General features: G+C 55.2%; 10 protein-coding genes across 10 annotated transcripts; 7 read left to right on the top strand and 3 right to left on the bottom strand.

Moving 5' to 3' along the window:
- Window positions 1–7: 7 nt before the first annotated feature.
- A1O3_08796 (uncharacterized protein) lies at window positions 8–1819 on the top strand (the record flags this gene model as incomplete). The annotated part of the gene is made up of 1 exon (XM_007738892.1): window positions 8–1819. The coding sequence occupies one exon, from the start codon at window positions 8–10 to the stop codon at window positions 1817–1819; it is 1812 nt and encodes a 603-aa protein (XP_007737082.1).
- Window positions 1820–2186: 367 nt separating this feature from the next.
- On the bottom strand, window positions 2187–3302 carry A1O3_08795 (uncharacterized protein; the record flags this gene model as incomplete). Its single annotated transcript, XM_007738891.1, has 4 exons — window positions 2187–2426; window positions 2503–2790; window positions 2860–3058; window positions 3157–3302. 4 exons carry the CDS (start codon window positions 3300–3302, stop codon window positions 2187–2189), a joined length of 873 nt encoding a protein of 290 aa, XP_007737081.1.
- A 704-nt stretch (window positions 3303–4006) lies between these two features.
- A1O3_08794 (uncharacterized protein) lies at window positions 4007–4426 on the bottom strand (the record flags this gene model as incomplete). Its single annotated transcript, XM_007738890.1, has 1 exon — window positions 4007–4426. One exon carries the CDS (start codon window positions 4424–4426, stop codon window positions 4007–4009), a length of 420 nt encoding a protein of 139 aa, XP_007737080.1.
- Window positions 4427–5153: 727 nt separating this feature from the next.
- On the bottom strand, window positions 5154–6101 carry A1O3_08793 (uncharacterized protein; the record flags this gene model as incomplete). Its single annotated transcript, XM_007738889.1, has 1 exon — window positions 5154–6101. The coding sequence occupies one exon, from the start codon at window positions 6099–6101 to the stop codon at window positions 5154–5156; it is 948 nt and encodes a 315-aa protein (XP_007737079.1).
- Window positions 6102–7037: 936 nt separating this feature from the next.
- A1O3_08792 (uncharacterized protein) lies at window positions 7038–8972 on the top strand (the record flags this gene model as incomplete). Its single annotated transcript, XM_007738888.1, has 8 exons — window positions 7038–7050; window positions 7112–7241; window positions 7297–7428; window positions 7478–7643; window positions 7748–8114; window positions 8193–8464; window positions 8526–8684; window positions 8748–8972. The coding sequence occupies 8 exons, from the start codon at window positions 7038–7040 to the stop codon at window positions 8970–8972; spliced, it is 1464 nt and encodes a 487-aa protein (XP_007737078.1).
- A 1119-nt stretch (window positions 8973–10091) lies between these two features.
- A1O3_08791 (uncharacterized protein) lies at window positions 10092–11495 on the top strand (the record flags this gene model as incomplete). The annotated part of the gene is made up of 3 exons (XM_007738887.1): window positions 10092–10553; window positions 10603–10751; window positions 10835–11495. 3 exons carry the CDS (start codon window positions 10092–10094, stop codon window positions 11493–11495), a joined length of 1272 nt encoding a protein of 423 aa, XP_007737077.1.
- Window positions 11496–12869: 1374 nt separating this feature from the next.
- On the top strand, window positions 12870–15957 carry A1O3_08790 (uncharacterized protein; the record flags this gene model as incomplete). Its single annotated transcript, XM_007738886.1, has 2 exons — window positions 12870–13084; window positions 13143–15957. 2 exons carry the CDS (start codon window positions 12870–12872, stop codon window positions 15955–15957), a joined length of 3030 nt encoding a protein of 1009 aa, XP_007737076.1.
- Window positions 15958–17655: 1698 nt separating this feature from the next.
- Window positions 17656–20121, top strand: A1O3_08789 (uncharacterized protein; the record flags this gene model as incomplete). Its single annotated transcript, XM_007738885.1, has 3 exons — window positions 17656–18857; window positions 18937–19084; window positions 19144–20121. The coding sequence occupies 3 exons, from the start codon at window positions 17656–17658 to the stop codon at window positions 20119–20121; spliced, it is 2328 nt and encodes a 775-aa protein (XP_007737075.1).
- Window positions 20122–20799: 678 nt separating this feature from the next.
- A1O3_08788 (uncharacterized protein) lies at window positions 20800–21840 on the top strand (the record flags this gene model as incomplete). Its single annotated transcript, XM_007738884.1, has 1 exon — window positions 20800–21840. The coding sequence occupies one exon, from the start codon at window positions 20800–20802 to the stop codon at window positions 21838–21840; it is 1041 nt and encodes a 346-aa protein (XP_007737074.1).
- Window positions 21841–22513: 673 nt separating this feature from the next.
- A1O3_08787 (uncharacterized protein) lies at window positions 22514–23737 on the top strand (the record flags this gene model as incomplete). Its single annotated transcript, XM_007738883.1, has 3 exons — window positions 22514–22603; window positions 22809–23241; window positions 23349–23737. The coding sequence occupies 3 exons, from the start codon at window positions 22514–22516 to the stop codon at window positions 23735–23737; spliced, it is 912 nt and encodes a 303-aa protein (XP_007737073.1).
- Window positions 23738–24079: the final 342 nt, after the last annotated feature.

Genomic DNA, 24079 nt, shown 5'->3' with positions numbered 1-24079 from the left:
TTACGGGATGGCGCGAGACAGGGAAAAAGCACTGGTCTCGTCGTCATCGCCCTTGCCGTCCCAGGCCCAACAGCAGCAGCAGCAACAACAAGACCAGCAGCGACATGCTTCTGGACATGGACACAACTCGAACGACATTGAGATCCAGAGCATCATATCCGACGAAGAGCCTGTGCCGGCCTTGGAACATGACGAGGTCGGCGAAGATGGTATCCGATACGAATATCTCACGTTCGAGACGGAGATCGTGCTGGAGGCGACTGGGACCGGACCAGACAGCAGCGTCCCGCGGGCGAAGCTGAAGCTGAAGAGATTTGAATCACCGCTGACGTGGTCAGCGACGCACAAGACCGCCATCCTGATCCTGTCGTGCTGCTGCACCTTTATGGCCGCGTACAGCGCGGGTGCGTACTCGATCGCGTCGGCGCCGCAGCGAACCAAATGGCACCTGTCCGGGGTGGCATTCAACACGGGGGTGACGACGTGGTGCTTGGGCTTCGCGACGTCGCCCATGATACTGGCGCCCTTTTCTGAGATCAACGGCCGGCGGCCGGTCTTCATCGGGAGCGCCGTCATGTTCCTGGCCGGGCTGATTGCCTGCGCGACCACGCCGTCGTTCGCGGGCATGCTGGTCGCGCGCTTCTTCGTCGGTGCCGGCGCCAGCACGTTCGCCACCATGGTGGGCGGCGTCGTGTCCGACCTGTATGACGCCCGCCATCGCAACACCCCCATGGCCATCTACAGCGGCTCCGCCCTCGCCGGCACCGGCATTGGGCCCCTCTGCTCCGGCTTCATCGTCGGCCGCGCCGACTTCCGCTGGGTCTACTACCATCAGATCATCTCGCTGGGCATCATGCTCATCGTCGTCTGTCTGTTCTTCAAGGAGACCCGTGGCTCCGTCCTGCTCAGCCGCAAGGCGAAAGCCCTCAACCACTACCTCGACAAGCTGGAAGGCGGCCAGCAGCGCGCGAAGAACGAGTCTGACCACCACCGCAACCGCAACCCCGATCCTTCATCTAGGGATGAGAAGGGTGATGACGGCGTTCCCGGCGACGGCACCAACAACACCGTCCCTGTGCGTGTCCGGTACAAGGTGGCGGCCGACGAGTCGCGCTCGTCACTCTCGCACATGCTGTACCTGTCGCTGACGCTCCCGTTCAAGCTGCTCGCCACCGAGCCGGTCGTCTTCTTCTTTTCGCTGTGGGTGTCGTTTGCCTGGGCGTTGCTGTACATGACCTTCTCCGTGCTGCCGCTGGTGTTTTCGACCCGCCACGGCTTCACCACCGAACAAAACGGCGCAGTCTTTGCCGCCATCACGGTTGGCACCATCCTGGCCACCATCGTGTCCATCTACCAGCCGCGGCTGGCCCAACGCCGCTGGCCCAAACTCACCACCAGTCCCGAGGGCCGGCTGTACTTTGCCTGCCTCGAGTCGGCCCTGCTGCCCATCGGCCTGTTCTGGTTCGGCTGGACCACCTACTCGTCCGTGCATTGGATCTCGCCCGTCCTCGCCATCGGCGTCGCCGAGATGGGCATCTTCGTCATCTACCTCGCCGTCTTTAACTACCTGGCCGACGTCTACCACCGCTACGCCTCCTCCGCCCTCGCCGCCCAGAGTTTCATGCGCAACGTCCTCGCCTCCGTCTTCCCCCTTTTCACCGTCCAGATGTTTCGCGACCTCGGCTACCCCGCCGCCAGCAGTTTGTTGGGCGGCATTAGTGCCCTGTTGACCCTCGTCCCGTGGGTCTTACTTTTCAATGGCGAGAAAATCCGTGCTCGCAGCAAGATTGCACGCCAGATCATGTCTCATGCCACATGATTTTGAAAGAAGGGAACACGAAAGGAAATACAAATAAATTCACTGCCGACTGATGTAGAGGGGAATCAGTTGTACCCTTGGGTCATACCATGGGCCAGTCGGCCATCGTATCCGATATTTGACTTGAGTCATGGACAGTTGGATGAAGGGAATACAATCCCGAATTAAGGGCATGGCCGGAGCAGCAAAGACAATGATCCAGCCATCTCCCCAAGTCTAAGAATAGAGCTGCAAAGTGTATAATATCTTACAGAACAGACTCAACAGAACCCGTCGATGCCTTTCCTGCCCTTATCGTAGACTAGTCTAGTCGTTCTATTGTATAGTCAAGTATGTGAACTTTTCCATTTTCCCTTGCTGTGTCCTTTCACCGCAATCCGGCCAGTCGACGTTCCTGCACTTCCGTGAGGGCCCTACTTCCGGAAAGGAATGCAACAACTCCCAATGCCAACAGTATCGGCAATGTTTTGAATAGGTTCCAGATGGTGTAATAAAGAAAGAAAACACCTTCGATGCCCACAACCGAGCCAAGGAAAAGTGTGTGCGAGATTGGTGCGTCGGAGAGTGCTTTGCCGAGATGGTTGATGTTGCCGCCGATGTAAAGCCACTGCAGCAAAGACATTAGTATCGTGGCTTAGTGAAAGACGGGGCCATTCATATGGCTCTTGTTGCCGTCAACTTACAGCCCCAAGCAAGGCTGGCAGTGTAGCCAGTACCGCACCCAAGAAAACCAGAGTGATTACAATATTCGGACTCTTCGGGTCAGGCCGAAAAACATGGTGTATCTCCGACAGTTTGCCGTAGCGTAGGGGTGTCTCTGCTGCCGGAATGGGGACGTTTGGGTCGAGCTCGATTGTCAGGGGGAATGCCTTGCCGTTGTACCCTTCCGACGTGCCAAATGAGGCAATGATGATGCTCGCGCTCAGGGGGGTTGAGGAGCGTAGGAACTGGAGCGGGAGGTCCTTGTGTGTCTACCGAAGATTGTAAGAGGCTTGCATTCCGAGGCTGTTACTCCAGCATGGGTTATATGGTGAACTCACCAGTTCGACCTTTGCCTTCCCCGACTCTTTGACACTGAAGGGAAACGAGACGTCAAGTTTGCCGTGTGAATCTTGCAGGAGCAGGAATGCTTGGTGTGGCCGTTTGGCCAACTTCCCCTCCTGTGTGGTCAAGACCACCTTCAGCGTGTCCGCGGCGCCCAGCTTCACAGAGGAGGTGAGAGGTTTAGACGGTGCGAGCCTGACCAACGGATTAGTGATGTTCGTCCATGACAAAGCACTGATAATGGCAAGGAGTGATGTGTCGTGCTGGGCTCGAAGAATAAATTCAAGACATACGTCTCCTTGAGGCCACCTCCGACTCCTGCGCCTTTGGCCGCGACACTGACAGTGCCATCTGTAAAGGTCCATGAAGCTGCCGCTGCTCCGTGTTGCAGGGCTGAAACAAGCAGGATCGCCTGCGATAATAAGGATTGCAACCGCATGGTTTGGGGACTACAGCTGGGATACCACGACCGGAAGTTCAATTGGCCTTGAGACCTAACAACTGTTACGTCGCCGGATGCAGTGCAGTCAGTAGCAGTTTCGGAGAGATACAAACATGCCAAGAAAGTGGTACAGAAAGGTGGCCCTCATGCTCCGTAGTTAATAGTACACCACGACTACTGCTGCGGCGAAGGTCGTGGGCATGTCAGGTTCATGTACGGATATGTATTGACGCAGCTCCGTGAGACTCCATGCGTTCTGACCCGGATAGCAGGGCTGTCCATGAGAACACCACCGCAAGCAAATATAGACTTGGTCACACGCGCTACATAGTGAAAGAAGCTCCCAATCGACGTGTTACAGCAAGACCTTTGTCGTGACTGCTTTATCCGTCCCTCCGGGAAGAAAACCGCTCGTAAGGGCGCTCACAGCAGGCCCATGACTAGGTATGAAATATCTCATCAGAAGCCTCGGATTGAGCCGAGGATCTCCACATCGCTTTGGCAAGAACCAAATCCGCCGCCTTTTGGATTGCAGATTCCAGCACCGGAGACGAGGAAACAGAGTTGCCCATCGTAGCAAACGCTAGAGCTGTTTCGTGGCAAGCAAGTTGTCTTCTGGCAAGCTAGGACAGCATGAACAGATCTTGACCAATGGTAGAGTGGTGTAGTCCTCCGGCTAGTCCAAGCTGTGCGTGTCTCCATCAATTCGTACTATTCAGCTCCTGCAACAGCTCTCGCACCTCGGGGAGGTTTCCTGGCCTCTCGTTGTAGATCGCAGCAATCAAACTGCTGTCGATATTCGGGAACTCTTTCTGCAATTGTGCCTGGATTTTATCGCCTTCACTCTGTGCCGCGTTTGCTTCAAACTGCTGCATGTACTCAACCTGTGCTGCTCGGTCCTCTTGCTGTGCGAATATTTGTTCGGTCTCTGAGCGGTGAATGCCTTGAGAAGGAGCCGCTGGCTGCTGCCCTTGTCGCTGCTGCGGAGAGGAGTATTGGGGTTGCGACTGGGGTTGGGAAGGGTTGGCCTGGTAGTACGACTGCGCCGAACCCTGGTTTGGCTGGGAGGGGTTCGAGTCGTTTTGGCTTGGGGCATCGGACCATGGGTTATTGGAATCCATACTGCGTAGCCAAGGACTCTGACTCTGACTCTGACTCTGACTCTGACTCTGGGAGAGGATTTGCTGAACGCGTCCCACTCGACCGTCAGTAAGTTTGACTTTGATGCCTCGAGGATGATTATGGCGGGTGAGGAGTTGGGAGACTGTGCCTTGGACCTGTCGACCAGTCCTTTGATCTGCCTTCAGCACTATTGAAACCAGGAGGCCGGGCTTAATCTGAGTGTATTGGGTGACTGGCATTAAATATACGCAAAGCTGAGGAGGTGCAATATGCGAATAGGTTTGAAGGAATAGAAGTGGCAGGCAGCGCAATTCCGGGGAAGGAAACAGGATGACGGACGATTCGTGGCTCCCTCAGTCAGATAGTGTGGCACATGTCAGGTGCGTGGGTGGGTGTGGCTGGATGACGTAGGCTTGGGAGTCCTTAGCACCATTAGGCTCTGACTAGATAGATACCTTATAGGTAGGTAGGCACCCATACTGTAGGTACGAACTACTCTGTAGACTTGGGGGGAAAGCTGGCCCGAGTCATCAAGCCTTGCAAAAGTGCTCGCAGACGGCTAAATACTGTCAGTTGAAGTTGAACGAGATACTGGGCTGTGCTGGCGAACGCCGACTCGTATTGCATGCCTACTCCTGGACTCGACTGATATACACAAAGTACAGCAGGTGAACCACCTAGTAGTCCACAAGCCGTTATGCTGATGCTAACACCCAATCCAGTGACTTACTTGGAAGTATCTCCCACCTTGTGATGCCACCGGCCAAATTCCTCCCTCTTGTTATCCTGCCCGAAATCATGAGTATGGCCGAGCGTTGTGTGATCGAGCTGGTCCACAAACTCGGCGGCAATCTGGATGCCGCCCGCCTTCTCAAGCTCCTGCACCTTTGATTCCGCAGATTTGGGGAACATGATGGTCATTGGACATCTATACCAGTCGGCGAAGTAAATGAGGTTGAGCATGACTCGCACCTCGTCGGCCGTACGATTAGGCATGCCGGCGTGCCAGAGTCTCATATCTCGGATGATTATGCCGCCTTTCTTGACAGTGGGTTGGATGGGAGGGCCGTGAGTCTTGACTCGTTCATTCAAGAGGTGTTCGTGGATACCCTTCATGCCATTCTGATCCGCGAATCTCGTGATGATATGCGTCCCCGGCCAGCATTCGGTCGAACCGTTCTCGGGCGAGCAGTCAATCAAGACGATGTTAACTGCCAGACTGAAGCATGCACGGGGATGTTCATAGTGTACATCGCTATGGACTGGCTGGCGACTTTCGCCGGGAAAGTTGGTGTTGGCTTTATGGTATCTGAGGACGGGATTCGGGCCCATCATGGTTTTGCATACATCCACCGCAAAGGAATTGGCGTGCACGTCTGGTAAGAGGTATTCGGGTTCTGGAATCATATGTTGCAGAATATTCTGGGCCTTGCTGCTGTAATTGAACCAGGTTGAGGAGCCGTCACGGAGAGCCTTCGCCTCATCGACCATGCGTGTGTTCAGGAAGTCGAGGCTTTCTTCCGAGACCGCGTCGTCCAAAATGACAATCCCGTCTTCAGAGAGGGCCACAACAGCTCTCTCCAAATTCTGCTTGCTTATTTTGTTGCAGGCACGTTCTTCTGCTGAGATCTGGACGTGAACGGCCTCAAGCTTTCTCTGAACAGACGTGACCATCTTGAACGTGGGAGATGAAGGACCGAAGTTGTTGGGGACAGGAAAACAAAAGCCGTAGGGGAGGCCAAATCTTACACTCCTGCTACAGAAACATCAGTGATGCCTTGCACAACAATTTGATGGCACAGGGGCACTCCGACAGTGGCCTGGTATGGATTCTCCCACTACAGCGTGAGGTGGTCGGATTGTCGTCGAGATAAGAGTCCCACGAGGCACCCTGGTGTTCTCTTTCGAGTCACTTATCACTCATGCCAACTGCTCAAATTGCTATCTCGAGACTGGACTATCAACACTGAATATCTAGTAGCACCAGAGTCAAAAGGGCAGCTCGGACAGTCGATGTGCCTTATCGAACCTATATAATCCCAAAGCGGCCTATCCCGCCAGTCAAATCTACCCCATGCAGCATTTGGCTATCAGGAGAATAGAGAGATCTTAGTGACACCTGGAGCGGACGACGGCGCCGTGACTGGATCCGGCAAGTCGAAGAGTCCCACTTTTCGACCATGGTCCAGCTTTGACAGGTTTGCACTCGGCGGCCTGGATGGCTAACCAACTTCAACCCTATGCTGATTCCTGTCTTTAGGACAGCAAGAGGTCGTCGCCATCAAGTCGTCCTAGAGTCGTGTGCCTCCCCATCTGCAGCGACGATAGCGATGTGTGCTCTCATTCGCGGCACCAATCTTGACTAGATATGCGATCCCAGCTTCTCCTCCAAGTTGGCCGCCACCTCGTTGGCTAGTTGGACCGAACGGCATGTCCTCGACTGCTCCTTTGGACATATAACATCATAGTCGCATCTTCCTTGCGCCCTCCCTGCCTACTTGGGCATTTCCACGAGGATCAAGTGTTGCTGTGTCCTTTATTTCTCATCTTCTCTCGGCCCTCCTCATGGCCACTGCTCAAGAGCCTAAAGATCCACTAGGGCAGACAATCATGGCTACAGAAGGTTAGTCTCGTGACCGATGTTGTCCCCCGAGTGTCAAGGTGCTGAGGCGTTACTGGAACAGTCGACCCTGAACAGCAGAATGCCACCCCGCAGTCGGGAGGGAGACGCATCTTTGGCTACAAGATCCCAAGACACTCCGCTCCCATGGTTCAGATTGTGATCGTCGGTTTTATCCTCTTCCTCAATCCTGGGTAAGCGTGGCGTTTGACAAGTCTGGTTCGCGTTTCAAGGCTGACTTGGAATCAGAATGTATAATGCCTTGGCCGGGCTTGGAGGGGCTGGACAAGTGGATGCTACGGCGCAGAACAATGCCGGTATTGCCTTGCACACGACCTTTGCGGTGATAGGCTTCGTGGTGGGAATCGCACACAACTACCTGTGAGTGGCAGACTTGCAAGGACGCCGACGGCAACTAACAACACCCCAGTGGCACCAAATGGACCATGGCAATTGGAGGAATCGGCTACTGCGTTTATTCTGCAGCTTTCTTGTGTTACAACCACACCCGAAATGAGGGATTCGTCATCTTCTCCGGTGCCCTTTTGGGTTTCTGTGCATCCTTCCTCTGGTGTGCGCAAGGTGTGGTGATGATGGTGAGTACAACGACCCTGACTCCAGTGTGGACAGGATACGCCCACACTACTCGTATTATGCCAAAGGGTGGCGCTGATCCAAGCCTTTCGTGTGTATCATCTAGTCCTATCCCACTGAATCTCAGCGAGGCCGAGCCATCTCGATCACATGGTTCTTGTTCAATCTGGGGGCCGTTATAGGAGCAGCGGTGTCGTTGGGTCAGAATTGGAGTGTCAAGGCCGGCCACGTCACCGACGGCACGTATGTTGGCTTCATTGTGCTCGAGGCAGCCGGTGCTCTCCTGTGCTGCTTCCTCACCCCGAGTGAGAAGATCATTCGGAGCGACGGAACAAAGGTGCAGAGGGTTGTTCACCCAGGTCTGAAATCCGACATTGTCGGCCTCTACACCACCCTGGTTTCAGACCCCTGGGTTCTATTGCTGTTTCCCATGTTCTTCGCCTCCAATTACTTCTACACATACCAGTTCAATGGTGAGTGAAGAAAGATCCATGCCAGGTGTCCAGGTGTCAGTTGGCTTTGGTCGAGTCCAGCTAAGCTGACATTGACAGACGTCAACGCCTACTACTTCTCCACGCGAACGCGGGCTTTTAACAATATTTTCTACTGGATTACACAGATCATAGGCGCGTTAGCCTTTGGGGCCTTCCTCGACTGGACCCGGTTCAGCCGTCGTGCCCGAGCACTCATGTCCTGGGGCATCCTGTTCACGTTAGTCATGGCCATCTGGGGCGGCGGCTTCGCCTTCCTCCAGAAGACGAACCGTGCGGTCAAGGGCCCGGGAATGGACCTGTTCGATACCGACTACGTCTGGTACCTCTTCGTATGTGTCTCTCTACGTGTGCGGTCTAGAGGCTGCTAGCATACTGACTCGCCATGTCCAGCTCTACATGTCTTATGGCCTGCTCGATTCTCTTTGGCAGGTCTTCTGCTACTACACGATGGGAGCCATGTCCAATGACCCGCGCAAACTCGCCTACTACGCTGGCTTCTACAAGTCCATCCAAGCCGTTGGTGCTACTACGATCTCGAAACTTGATGCGGTAAAGTTTCCCCGTCCCCTCGCCCCGCTCCCACAGCCCGACTAACAACGCTCGTCGACACAGGAGAAAGTCGCTTTCGGTGTCAATTTCGGCACCAGCTGGGGATTAATGGCAGGTGGACTGGTCATTGCGCTGCCTCTCTATCTCTGGCGCCTGCACAACACTGAAGTCACGGATGAAGACTTTGTCGAGGGCAAATCTGTCGAGGCCACGGGCAGGATTCCCATCACCATTGGGGAACACAAGAGCGATGGGATCAGCGTCGTCAGCAACAAAGGTGCTCTTTGACGAAAGTTCTCGACGGCAGGAAAGGGAAGACCAGTTGGCGCGATGCATCTTGCCCTGTCAGACAGCAGATAGCTGCGTGCACAGCATATCCACTTGGTTGAAAATGGTCCATGACCTCTGCAAAATCTGATAATAGGGATCTAGGACCGATGAAATATGGCACTTGACTACATGTTCCGCTGCCGAAAACTCCCGGAGAATAAAAATTCCCTCATTAGCCTGACCCCTGCATCCCTGGACAAGAAGTCCATGACGATTGGAGTTCAGGGGAGAAAGAGACGGCGACTCCGATGCGGACTCGTGCTTCTTGTTTGACTCAACCACTGCACATATAGAGTACTCAACTCGGTGGCACGGATGGTAATAGGATAGTGAGACAGTCAGCACCTTAATACCCCAGCCTCAGCGAGCAGGATGTTCGCTTGGTTGGCACTGGCACCGGCACCGGCTCTCAGCTGCAAAGATTAACATATGGACTTGGTCGCTTCGAGTTAGCCCAGAGCACTGATCGCCGGGCCGAGGCCTGCGGAGCCTGCGGGGGGGAATCATGAGCCACTTTCCACCTTCGGGCTTCCACCATCCTCCATTCTCCATTCTCCATCCTCTTTTCCTCAGCTCCTCTTCTCTCTCCCTCTCGCAGCCTGGTTCCCATGTTACATGAATGCACGCGTGTTGACATAGATCGATCGAAGCACGAAACGAACCCGCCGTCCTCTACCCCTCGTGCCTTCTGTGTGACAAGGCTGCTGGAGTCGAGAACCTGAACCTGGACGCAACCTCAATTACAGGGTGCGTCGAGGCGGCATTCCGCCTGGCCCGAAGGAGACTCTCCTGAGCACGATCACCTCCCCCGAGACTCCACGCCGCCTAAGGAGCCCCTGAGCCCCTCCCACTATGCCCCGCGGTGATGCCCTCTGGCAGGATCAAGCGTGTTAGGACAGGTGTGCCAACCACTCCATCTTCGCCGTGCAGGTGTCCTGGCAGATGCTAACCCACACCTGGACAGGGTGTTGGACTTGTCGGAAGCGTGGTTATCGCTGCGATGAAGCCAAACCCGTGTGCGACACTTGCACACGCCTCGGCATCGAGTGTCAAGGTTACGACATCCGCCTGACCTGGATGCCGGGGGTGTCTCGAACCAAGAACCCAAAGACTCCCAAATGCAAAGAACGCACTTCTACATCTCTGGCTCCGTCGCCATGCGTCACAGAACCAGCAGAATCCTCGCAGTCTGAGCTGTCGAGGTTCCTCGTGGCACCGCCGTCCACCTTGTCATCTAAGGATCAATTCCTTCTCCAGCACTATTTCTACACAGTTTCAGGGCTACTATCCAGTACACATGATCGATCAATCAATACATACTGCCGGGTTGTCCTGCCCATGGCGATGTCTTGTGACATGCTCTTGAACACCCTGTTGCTGGTATCCAACTCTCATCTAGCGTCTAGATACGAGCAGTTTTCTTGGGACTTGCCGCACTATCGAAGCCGCGTCCTACCGACTCTGATAAGCCGAATCAATGCGTGGGATGGATTTCAGCCAACCATGTTGGCCACCATCATCATGTTGAGTATAAACGAGGTGAGCATGTGCCCCTGCCTGAGGACTGGTTGCCCCGTCGAGTGAACAGAACTATTCGCCTGACAAGGAAGTGCCTCAGATATTCGAAGCCAATCCCAAGAACTGGTCGGAACATCTGAAGGCGGCTGGAAGGATCATTTCGGACTACATGGCTCAGTGCAAGGAGCCGGACCATGACACGAGAATGCTGCTTGACATGTATGTCTGCAAAACGCACATTGCTGTCCTCTTGCCCCTCCCAGTCGTTTATAGCTTTCGCACCCTAACTTCTGGCTCTACAGATTTGCATACCATAACGTTCTGGCCAGTGTCGGGATGAATCAGGCTTCTCTTGTCATGGGTTATTACACCAAAGACACCTGGTCTGCTCTGACCGGTCACTCGAACGCCTTCCTCGCCTCGGTCGACCGACTTCTTTCCTTGGTAGCCAAACTTTCCATGCTATCCTCGCAGTCAACGGTCGGCGCTGGCACGCGCTATATCAAACCATCTCAGTTTCCCGCAGCAATGGGTCTCAAAGCCGAGCTAGAAAACTGGCGGCCACCGCAGGCGATCCCCGACGACGCTTGCAACACTGCCGAAGCGATGCGTCACGCGGGGTTGTTGTTCTTCTACAAGTTGACTTCCACCTCATCTCCCGACGATGAGCGAGACGGGATTCTCAGAAGCTGTGGGGAAATCGTCCGGCGCATTGGCCACGTCTCTACCGATAGTCCGGCTGCTGCCAGCCACCTCTGGCCGCTATATATGGCTGGCTGTTTCTTGAATAAGGGCGAGCCCGTCGACCAGACAGGCCAAACCTTCATTCGATCTCGGCTGTCGGCGCTGAAGTCTAAACGCGGGGTCAAGACGGTGGATCGGGTTCGCGAACGACTCGAACAGATCTGGAACTGTGGTGATGGCGAAATGGTGGATGTCGACGCTCCCTTGATCCTACTCTGAGCTGCCGTCATAGCAACGGCATATTTGGCAGCCCCATTACTCGCGCTTGCGAAGAAACGGCACACCCCTTCTGGGCCTGCTAACACACCTCCTAGCACCAGCCTTGTTGTCAGAATGACAAGGCTAGCACATCATGAAGACCTGAGGTCGGCCCGGTTCAGGGGGAGCCAGGGGGAGACCAGGAGGTTCTCACAACATGTCATGGCAAGCTCGTGAAAACCATGTTGCATAGTAGGTCATTAGAAGGATTCATCGATTAGAATTCGTGCCGTTCAGAACGCGCCGAGGCTTGCGGGACACCAGACCACCCAAGACAAGAGCTTTATTGATGATTCTTTGCTATCTTCTCCATCGGGTAAAGATAGGCTGGTGAGGCCTCGGCTATGATCCAGTAGTGCTGCCATCATGAAGTTCTCGTGCTCTTTCTCTGGTACTCAACTCTTTCTCTGACGAAGGTCGGGCTGTGGGCTGTGGTACGTACTCCTCCGGTATTCATTTTCCATGATCTCATCTGCGTGATAGGAGCCGACCTGACCTCACTTCTGTGCGTGTCAGAGGATGAAGGAAGCAGAAAGCAGAAAGGAAACAAGGCCGAACCCCTGAGTGCCTGAGTGCCTGAGTCGACGGGCAGCAACCGCATTTTGCATCATATAATGTGTTGCTAGACGGCAAGAACGATGTTGGAATGGTGGACAGGGCGCAGGTGCAGGCGTGAGTGGTGAGTGGTGAGTGGTGAGTGCTTGGGACGCCTTCCCTTTGTCTGATAGTACTTTGCGCACGCCTCTAAACAACTGCTATCTTGCAAAACGCAGAACAATCATTCACCCTTCGCTATTGTGTCTTCATTCACTGGACCACTCTTAGTTGCATCATTGTATTGACCATTTACTAGTAGCTGAGGCGCATTCACCTCACGGCAGACGTTGTTGTTATCACTCTTTATAAAAACCCCTTCCTTCTTTACGCTCGCCTCATCTCCTCTCTCATCTCCCATCTTCCATCTTCCATCTCAGCTGGTGCCTGACCTAACCGTTCCTCTCACATACCTGACGCTGCGGCTGTGATCGACTTGACATCTTATGCCGGTCATCATTTGCATTACTGCTTTGTTATTCACTCCTAGGTCCTGGCCATCCTCTACTTAAGACCCTCCCTCCTCTCCCTTCTCAACCCTCCTCCTTACCTTCGAACAGTACTCAAAATCTTTTCAGAAGAGCTCTAGCCTCACACATCCTCCAAGTTACAACACCACAGTGAGCTGGAAAGACGCCTCGAGCCCCACACAAGCATCTACTCGAAAGCAGCGAAGTCAATACTTCTTGAATCAAGCCTCCTTCCTTCTTGTTCACTAACAAGCGGAGATGTATGGAAACAATGCTGGCCAGGCCGGCAGAGGCCTTGCTATTCGCCCTGCACAAGGAGGCGGACGAGGTCGCGGTCAGAATGGTCAAGCACCTCATGGCCGTGGCGCAGGTCCTTCCAACAATTCGACCTCAGGTTTCCCAGGCGGAGGTAGCGGATATCCAAGCAGCGGTGGCCGCGGTGGTCGACCATCCCAACCCAAGATCTTTGCGTAAGAAATCCCCTCAGTCCATTCAAGGTTATCCTTGATCCAGTATTCTAACCTTTTCTTCAATTTACATATAGTCATCCTACCGGCCCCCCGGCTCATCCTGACGCCGTCGTCAAGAAGATTGAAGACGAGACGGCAAAGAACATAGCGTCCACACAACTTCAAGCAAGACTCCCTCTCAGACCAGGTTACGGAACCCAAGGAAAAGAAGTCCTTTTATGGGCAAACTACTTCAAGGTCTTGGTAGACAACCAGCCACTGTATCTATACAGCATTGAGGTGCAAGCCAACAACAATGAGAGAAAGCCTCAAGGCAAGAAGATGAAACGCATTGTGGAGCTGCTCTTGGAATCACACCTGGCTGCATCCCGCGCGAATATCGCCACGGACTTTAAGTCCAGGCTTATTAGCAGGGATAAGCTAACCCTTGCTCCAGGCTACGGCGTCACTTACCGAGAAGATGATCAAGGTCAAGTTGGGAGCAATGCCAGGCATTACAATGTCCAACTGAAGTACTTTGGAACAATAAGCGCGGCGAACCTGTTGGACCATTTAACATCCACCAACGCCAGTACCACGCCTCCTAGCCGGGAGACTCTCATTCAAGCCTTGAATATCATTGTTGGGTATGGGCCAAAGGCTGCGTCCCACATCGCATCTCTTGGGATGAATCGTCACTTTGATTTAACGACTACTCAGACGGCCAGTCTTGATATCGGACTCACAGCCGTCCGTGGGTTTGCCTGCTCAATTCGGGCCGCTACAGGCGGACTCATAGCGAATGTTCAGGTCAATCATACAGCCTTCTACAATGAAGGAAACCTGGCGCAACTCATGGTCAAACTACTGGACCAGAGAAGCAAGTTCGAGCTTGCAAAGTTTCTACACAAGGTCTCGGTCAAGGCTACGCACACGTCTCCCTCGAAAGTCAAGACCATTGCCGGCCTCGCAACCAGAACGGATGGTGCTAAGCTGCCACACCCACCTCAGGTGCCCGAGTTTGGTGCGAATCCGCAAGCCGTCAAATTCTGGTTGGCAAATGAAGTTACCGGCCAACGTGGAAGCCCTGCTACAGCGGGACGATACATCAGCGTGCACGACTTCTTTCGCGAAAAGTACAATCGAAGAATCCAGTACCCGAAGCTCCCAGTAATCAACGTCGGTACAGCCCAGGACCCTGTCTTCATCCCGCCCGAATTTTGCAACATCATTGCTGGCCAGGCCTACCGCATGATGTTGAACCCACTGCAGACAGACAAGATGATCAGATTCGCTTGTCGAGAACCAAACCTCAACGCCCAATCCATCACCGGTGAAGGCGCTCGGATGCTTGGCTTTGAAGGCCTGGGAAGCCCGACTCTGGTAGGTGGTCCATCCTCTTTAGAGCCCAGATGCCCGTTTGCTGACATTGGTACTTTAGCAAGCCTTCAACATGCAGATTACTCCGAGGATGATGGCAGTGCCCGGTCGTGTCCTGGCAACCCCATCGTAAAGTATGGCGGTGGTAGGGCGGTAAACGTCAGCAACAGCCGCTGGAATTTACAGAATATCAAGCTGACTCAAGCTTCCAAGCTTGAGTCATGGACCTATTGCTGGGTCCAGTGGAAGCCGGCGCGACAAGCCCCATGGCGAGACGAGGAGGCATTCCGACGTACTCTCGATGTTTTCGCAAAAGCACTCCGGAATGTGGGAATTCAGTGTGGTGACTGTGTCAAGGGCAGAATCGCTGAAGTGACGCAAAATGACCTGAGCTCGATTGATGAGACCTTGCACCAAATCACCACCAGCACATCTAGCCCACCGAAGCTGGTCCTCGTGATCCTCCCCGCAAAGAACCAAGAGATGTACAAGAGATTCAAGTACGTGTGCGATATCAAAGAAGGAATCATCAACGTGTGCGTTGTGGCTGCCAAATTCGTCCGGCAGGACGCCCAAACCTTTGCCAACGTGGCTCTGAAGATCAACCTCAAGTTGGGCGGCCGCAACCAAGCTTTGGACCCGGCCAAGTTGGGTCTCATAGCCGAAGGCAAGACCATGGTTGTAGGTCTTGACGTGACACATCCATCCCCCGGGTCTTCACCCGATGCCCCCAGCGTGGTGGCTATTGTCGCCTCGGTTGATAGACTGCTTGCCCAGTGGCCGGCGAAGCTCGCCGTTCAAGATGGACGCAAGGAGATGGTTTCAAATCTCAAAGCGCTGATGAAGTCGCGCCTTGGTCTTTGGAGCGATAGTAACAACGGCCAGTTACCCGACAAGATCCTCCTCTATCGTGATGGTGTCTCGGAAGGCCAGTACCAACTAGTCCTGGATTCGGAACTACCACATATTCGGGCAGCGTGCCGAGAGATGTATCCTGCCGATCACACCAGACAGGGCCTACCACTGATAACCATCATCGTGGTGGGCAAGCGACATAATACTCGGTTCTACCCTACCACACTGGCTCAAGCCGACCGCAAAGGTAATCCTCAGAACGGGACGGTGGTGGATCGGGGGGTGACCGAGGCGCGCAACTGGGACTTTTTCATGCAAGCCCATAGCGCCATTCAGGGAACTGCGCGGCCGGCCCATTACTATGTCGTTCACGATGAGATCTTCCACAAGCGCACGGGGCAGAGTCCGTTCAGAAACGCGGCTGATGCTCTCGAGGATGTGACGCACAACATGTGCTATCTTTTCGGCCGATCAACCACAGCGGTGAGTGTTTGCCCACCAGCATACTACGCGGATCTGGTGTGTAACCGAGCCCGAGGGTATCTGGCCGACTGTTTTGAGCCGGCAGCGAGTGCAAGTGGCAGTGTGGCGGGAGGAGGAGGTGGGACGAGAATGTCGACGCAAGAGATGGTGACGATGCACGACAACGTTCGTGATAGCATGTTCTACATCTGACCGGGCGCGACGGAGACTGCATCAATCACCAAATGGGGAAGGACGGTTGTGCAAGGAGACCATCTGTGCCATGCTGTGGGCAATGAGGCTGCGGCTGGAGAGGGCCAGATCGGGACATGTGACATGTATGAAGTAGACAGGACACCAGTCGAGGGTCGCGGACGGGAGAAGTCACAATTGGGAGGGCCTCGGACTCTGGGTTGAGAAGACACAGTACGAGGTGCAAGGTGCTGGGTGAAGCCTGTATGTATGACGATGGAACAAGCAGAATGTTGAATGAATTGGATATCCAGATTGCAGATGGGCGTACGGAGTCGGGAGTATTACAGAGTTCGTCGTAGGTGCGTCGTAGGTAGAGTAAGGGCACCTGATGGTACGTAAGGGTACTCCGTACTGATCGTAGATATTCAGGGGCAGATGAGCTGGAAGTTCAGGCCACCAACAGGCCACCAAGAGGCTCCCCTGAGGACGAGATCACGTGGCACGGCTGGGGCTTAGTCATGCCACTGGCACAAGGATCAGGCTGGCTGGCAGGCACCAAGCAGGGGTAAGTACTGTAAGTACGTACTAACAACAAGGACTAACAAGGACTAAGGCAGCTACTCGCTACGGAGGCCTCAATACGGAGTAATGGATGCTCCACCGCCGCTTCCTCTTTTGGATGTTGCTCCAGCTGGCCCCTGACGGTCTGCCGCCTGCCGCCTGCTGCAAGCTTCTTCCTGGGCCATGTCACGCAGAATCTGTCCTCTCTCCTCTCCTGGGGGACGCGCAGGGCAAGGTACGTGGGACGTGGGACGTTACACAGGATCCGTCCTGTATACGGAGTATATACTATATACCTGCTATATTCTATCTTCTACACCGACTACGGATACACGTCCCTACCCGGTGTCAACTGCCAACTGCCAACGGCCAACTGCGCACGTCCCGGCTGTCCCCCAGGTTTGTCCCACACTGAAGTCCATGTCGAAGTCGATGTCCATGTCTATATCCATGTCGTGGGCATGTGTTTGGCAGACGCATCCCGAACCGCCGATCCCGAACCGACGAAGCGACTAACCGGCGCGCTGTTTCAGTCTCGCGTGTCTCACTTCAGTCTTGGCTTCTACATGTTTAATCTCCAGGAAAGTCTTGTGTTTTTCTTGTCCACAACGAACAATCACAATCTCCCGCTCCTCAGGCGGCTGCGACCAGAGCCGGACAAGCACTGGACCGTCTCAAAATGAATCGCTCGATGCTTGGCTGCTCCTCTCTCGTAGCCTAAGCCAGTACAGTGCAATCTCCACCATCAAAGCACCACTGATCCTGGGGACCGCGCCTCAGCATCTGGCCCCTTGGGCCTCGCCTATGCACTTGAAGTTGCAGTCATTCCAGCAGGGGGACTGATGCGAATCTGACTTCTTGTTACGTATCCGCTGAGCATCGCCCTTCCCCATAGGCCGCGAGCCCGATTTAGCTCACGACGGGGCCTTGCAGTAAGCGAGACTGGCGACATGGCCAGGCTGATGCGAAGGAGACCACTCAGGATTAGTAGGTGAGGCACAACCAAGTACAAAACCCAGAGGGCCACCACTCGCCTACACTACACTGCTCTATCTGCCCTATTTGTCTGACTGTACAGTACCTACGCTCATTTGAAAGCATTTGCTTTCGTCCCTTCGTTATTGCATTTTGTCGCTCCTTTCTTGACCTTTCGCGATGAGGTCGCTCAAATTGCTGGCTGCCGTCCTGCCAGTCCACTTCCTCGCTGTTCTGGGAGGGGCCACCGAAGTAGATGTCATTGTGACGGAGGTTCTCACCCGAACCATCACCGTCTGTCCTCTTACCGCGCTGTTTACTTGCGACATCGACCTTGCTACGAGCACGAGCACTACAACGTCTCCTGGAGCCGCCGAGACCACGAGCACTACAACTGGCCCCGTTGTCCCCGAGACCACGACCACCCATGGAGGCGCAGGCGGAGGCGGATGGGAGGGATCCTCGACCGTGACGACCTCAAATTGGCACTACGGGAACGGGACCACCACTTCGGTCTCTGGCATCTCTTCTGCCACCACCACTTCCGTCTCTGGCACCTCTTCTACCACCACCACGGGCAACGGCACCAGCACCACCGGCACCGCCACCACAAGCATCACCACCACCACCGGCAGCTCTTCGACCACATCTACCTCTAGCTGTGCCAGCTCGTCGCAGACGGCCGTTGGCATCCCCCTGCCGCGATGCAATGACGCGAACCACCGCAGCCGATGGTGTGACGGCAAGTCAATTGACGATGACACCGACACTCCTTACTACTCGGGAGAAACGAAGAGATACAGCTTGACCATCACCGCTCAGGACTTGGATTTTGATGGCACGCCGCAGCCTGCCTTTGCCATCAATGGCCAGTCGCCTGGGGAGCCTATTGTGGCCAACTGGGGTGACTGGGTGGAGGTGACGGTCTTCAACGGCCTGGCGGATAACGCGACGACCATCCATTGGCACGGAGTCCGACAATACGGCACCAACGACCAAGATGGCGTCCCCGGGGTCACCGAGTGCGGCATTGCGCCAGGCTCTTCCCGCGTCTACCGGTGGCACGCGGCGACGTACGGAACGGGATGGTACCACTCTCACGCCCTGTCTCAATACGGGGGTGGGATCCGCGGCCCCATCATCATCCATGGCCCTGCGACCGAGGACTACGACTTGGACCTGGGCACGGTGATGATCAACGAGAAGTTCACCCAAACCATCTTCCAGATGGCCTACAACATCGCCCGAGTGCGCGGGGCGCTGCCACCCTCGGCCAACTACTTGCTCAACGGGAAGAACAAGTCTCCGGACGGCAGCACGGGGGAGAACGCCAAATGGGTGGTCCAGAAGGGCAAGAAGCATCTCTTCCGCATCATCAACAGGTCTGTTACCCCTCGCCCTCGCCCTCGACCGGGTCAGGTCATTCATTGGTGCTCTTGGCTAATCTCATCGGTCCATCAGCTCGGCCCAGAGTTCGTATGCGGTGCACTTCGACAACCACAAGATCAAGGTCATCAGCGCCGACTTCACGCCCATCGTGCCCTACGAGACCGACGTGCTCTACATTCAGAGTGGCCAGCGGTATAACGTGATTCTCGAGGCGAGCCAGGTCAGTCCTCGTATCCCGTATCCCGCAGGGTCATAGGCGCCCCCCCGGCTAACTGAGAGCAGCCTGAAGGAGCATACTACCTCCGCGCAATCACCCAAACCGGCTGCGGCGAAACGTCGGCCAACGATGGTCTCGGAACGGCCAACGGCATCTTCACGTACGAAGGGTCTTGTGCCACCCCGACCACCGGCAACTTCACCCTCGCCACGGCCGGCGACTGCAAGGATGAACCGCTGGCCAGCCTGGTGCCTCATGTGTCGAAGAGTGCTGGCTCGACCACGACGTTCCGGGACACGGTCAAGCTTCTTCCCGGCGGCAACGCAGGCAGCCAGAACTTTGACGGCTACGGGCCAGTGGTCAGATGGTACCTTGGACCTTTGGAGGACCTGTCGGAGAACAGTGGCGCTCCGGGAGCCAGCAAGGGGATCAACGTGACCTTCGACCAGCCTACCCTGAAGACGCTCGCCACGCTGCCGACCTTGGGCTACAACAGCTCGCTGTACTCCAACACGGCCGTGCTGGACGGTCCGGCCGGGGACTGGGTGTACTTTGTGATCCAGAACAACTTCCAGACCTCGCACCCCATGCATCTCCACGGCCACGACTTCGCCGTGCTCGGCCAAGGCCGCGGCGTCTTCACCGCGGACCAGATTGGCCAGCTCAACTTCGACAACCCGATCCGACGTGATACTGTGTTGCTTTTCGGCTTCGGCAACCCCGTCGCGTTCACGTCGGGTTGGACCGTCATCGGGTTCCCCACCAACAACCCCGGTGCTTGGGTGATGCATTGCCACATCATCTGGCACGCCGACGGCGGCATGGGTCTGCAGTTCCTCGAGCGGCCGGCCGAGATCAACGCCGGGAAATACTACAACACGCCCGCCTTCCAGCAAGAGTGCTCGGCCTACGAATCGTACGAGGCGTCGGGTGACCATTTCAAGTCGCCGTACGAGGCTGGGATCAAGCGACGACACCTGGCAGACCGGCAGTTGCACGGGCATGGCCGCTTCCACGGAGGGTCTGTCCGTCACATCTAGACAGACTCGATCAGGAGTCTGGTCTGCTTGTGACGGGAAGGGATAGGTCTGTGGATCTTGGATTTTGCTGTCGTGGTCGTGCTCAACCGCCAGGGTGTGCAATCTGAGATCTGTATGCAGCAGTACAGAATAAAATCTAATAAGATGGCCTGACGTTTTGATGTCTTCTCTTACGCTAGTTCCGACTAGATATTGCCCTAATTATCAGATACAATGCATTGGGGACTTTCCCAGAGATACTATTATCAGTTTGGTATATCTTGTTGATGTGAGATGTGATCAGGAGTGACACTAGCAATGGGACAGTAGTATGTAGGATCCGTACCCGTACACCATGTCACGTCACCAGGTTGGCCAGATGTCAGATCAGATGGACATGTCCGCTGGCCCATGCATGGAACAGACTTTTGATCTTCTCTCTTCTCCCACGTCCGGTCAGTACCTGAGCCCGTCGGATCTGATAGAGATTGGAGAGTGAATCCGAACAAGAACAAGAACAGGATCAAGGTCGAACATACTGGATTCTGGATTCTGGATTCTGGATCCTTGAGCAACACTCACCATCCTGTCCGGGCTGGTTCGGTCGCATCTCGTATCATCTACGTGCTGGAGTGTCGGCTTACCACATACCACACACCATACACCACATACTACATACCAGCAGATTCTACTATCAGAATGACAACGACGGCGTCGAAAGTGTTCATCATCGGCCCAGGCCTGATCGGATGGAACATTCTCGACCAACTCGTGGCGGAAGGATACCAGGTGACGGCACTGACGCGGCGCGAACAGCAGGCGTCAGAGATCCGCCAGTCGGGGGCGACGGCCGTGATGGGCACGCTGGCGGACGTCGAGCTGATCCGCGAGCACAGCGCAGCCAGCGACATCGTGATCCAGTGCGCGACCGGCGACGACCTGGCGCTCGCGCAGGCCGTGCTTGACGGGGCGCGCCTCCGAGCCCGCGCCGGCCTGTCCTCCATCTACCTGCACACCAGCGGGGCCAAGGTGTTCGACGACGGCGCCAAAGGCATGTTCTGCTCCGAGCGTGTCTACCTCGACTCGGTGCGCGGTGACATGGATAGCGTGGGGCCGGACGCGCCGCATCGCCATGTCGACGCTGCGTTGGTGGCGGCGGAGGAGGACGCCTCGCTGCGTTCCCATCTCCGCCTCGCCATCGTCCTACCCCCCGAAGTATACGGCTACGACGACCGGCACGGCCGACTGTCCATGACCATCCCCAAACTCACGCGCTTCGCCCTGAAGCACGGCTACGTGCCCGTCATCGGCAAGGGGCTCGCGGTCGAGACGAACGTACACTATCGAGACCTGGTGGGTGGATATGTGGCGATTCTGCATTTTTTGGAACAACAGCAGCAGGAGCAGGAGCAGCAGTCCATTGACACAAACACAAACACCAACACCACCAATCCATATTGGCTATGCGAGAACGGCGACGGCACCGAGTTCGCCTGGATCGACGCCGCCACCATCATTGCCCGCGCCCTCCACCAGGCCGGCAGGATCGCCGACCCGCGTCCCCGCCAGCCGCCCGAGCAGCTGTACGGCGAGCTGTGTGGCGACCGGACCGAGAGTTATTTAGGCCTCAACTGTCGCGCGAGGGCGGTGCGGCTGCGCCAGTTGGGCTGGGAACCGCGCGAAAAGAAGATTTGGGAGTCCTATCTCGATGACGAACTGCCTGTTTTATTGAGGGAGTGATGAACTGCCTGTTTTGAGGGAGTGACGAACTGCCTGTTCTTTTGGGAGTGATGAACTGCCTGTCTTGAAGGAGTGACGAACTGCCTGTTCTTTTGAAGGAGGTGGAGGAGAGGGAGGAGGTGGAGGTGCCAGGGTCAGGGTCAGGGTCAGGGTCGGGGAGGCTAAGACGTATAATTGGATATGAATATGGACATGGACATGTGATTAGACGTAGACGTAGACGTAGACATAGACACAGACACAGAACAGATATAGCCATGGACACAGAGAAGACATGGAGATAGACACAGCCAGACACAGACATAGACATGGATATGGCAATAGACCTATATAGCACAACACCTATCTATCAATTCTCGGCTGAATCTACGCTGCAACTGCCATAGACGGCGGCATTGCTGTGTTAGGTAGTGTTACTATACCTATAATAATGAACATTATATTCAAACCAGGCGTAGGGGGAGGGGGGTTATACCGCTCTCTACTCTACTCTAGTCCTAAAGTGAAGTGAAGTCAAGTCAAGTCAAGTACCTACAGTACTATAGTGTTTTGCCTCGGTCTAATCCAGTCCTCCACTGCGCTGTGCTACATGTAGATCCCCCGCTCCCTTCTCTCTTCATAACCTTACCTTGAGTACTGCCTCACTCACCCAGACGGCAAGGCAAGGCAAGATATGGGCGATGAAGAAAAAACCCAAGGCTGCGAGTCGACTGAGCGCCCTCTCGATTTCGAGACGCACCTCGAGCTGAATCAGTTGGGCCCGGTAAGTGATATGACGATGATGCTGTTGTTGTTCAGTTCCTCTTTCCTCTCTTCTTCTGCTGTTCAGTTCCTTCTTCCTCTCTTCTTCTGAAATGTTCTCTTCCCCTGTACCCTCACTCTACAATCTCTTCCCTGTACCCTCCTCTACAATCTCCTTCGTATCCTCTCTGTATATCTGGCTGACGTGCCACTTCGGTTCGCCGCAGGATATCTTTACCAACGTCCATCGACCATGGCTGTTCCACATCACCAACACGGTACCTGGCCCGTTAATGATGGCCGAGGCGGCGGCCGCGGCGTACAAGACGGTGCCCGAGGGCTTCGCGCTCGACTCACTACAGACGCACTTCATGTTGGCGCCTGATGCGACGAAACCGCTCCTCTACAAGGTGCGACGACTCAGTCAGGGCCGCCGATTCGCCGTGCGGCTCGTCACCATCGAGCAGGAGGGCAGGTCCTACGTAACCATCACCATCAGCTTCCTCAGTGGCGCGCCTTGGACGGGCCGCACCATGACGCACGCCGTGTCCAGGAGGACGTCGCACCAGATCCAGCACATCACACTGGACGATTTCGAGGAGACGCGCACTCGTCTCGGACCGTTCATGAAGTCCGAGAGACTGCCGCTTGTGCACGAGGGTATAGTAGATGCCATCGGGTTCTTGGCCCCGAGTGTGGCGTGCTATGCATCCCATCTGATCGGGGTCGAATCGAGTCGAGCTGACCCGGACCCGTGTCTACTGTAGAACCGCAGGACCCAAGTACGACCATCGCGCCCGTCGTCGCACAGATCGACCCGCCCATCAAGTCGGCGACCGGCTCGCCCGCCCACCTCCTCGCCATCATCCATCTTTCCGACTACCATGCCATGGACTGTCCGCTGTCTATCCACGGGGTCGAGTTTGGCCTCTGGAAGATCGGCGACCGTACAAGAACACCGACCGCGGCAGGCATGAAGATCATGACCAGTCTCAATCACTCGGTCCACTTCCACGTCCACGACGGGTTCCGCGCAGACGAGCTCGTCTACATCGAAGTCACTTCTCCCTGGGCTAGAGATGGCCGGGCCATGATCCAATCCCGCATCTTCAGCAAGGACGGGCTGTTGATCGCCACGTGTATCCAAGAAGTATGAGCCGAGTTCTTTTTTTCTTCACCCAGCTGTTCTGTTCGTGAGGCTGATGATTGATGCTTGTGACAGGCATTCTATGTGTTCAAAGATAATGCTAAGCTGTAGGATATGGCGTTGTGGGGGAGATCCCATACGTGCTCTCCAGGCTGGGCATGAAGCTCTGGCGCGTCCTGGAAAGTTGGGGGACAGTTTTCTGTTTCGCTATGTCAGAGCTGGAGATGGTGTCTCCCAAGTTAGGCAGACAGAACAATTGGACTTTGGGGGCGTCGAACAAGCCATAATTAGGGTAGGTTTGGAAGGTCAAGCCCTGCAAGATACAGATACAGCCATTACAATAGAGATAGA

The sequence above is a fragment of the Capronia epimyces genome (assembly GCF_000585565.1).
Source record: "Capronia epimyces CBS 606.96 chromosome Unknown aczIQ-supercont1.8, whole genome shotgun sequence".
In the NCBI taxonomy this organism is placed as follows: domain Eukaryota; kingdom Fungi; phylum Ascomycota; class Eurotiomycetes; order Chaetothyriales; family Herpotrichiellaceae; genus Capronia; species Capronia epimyces.
This window is presented reverse-complemented; position numbering and strand designations above follow the sequence as displayed.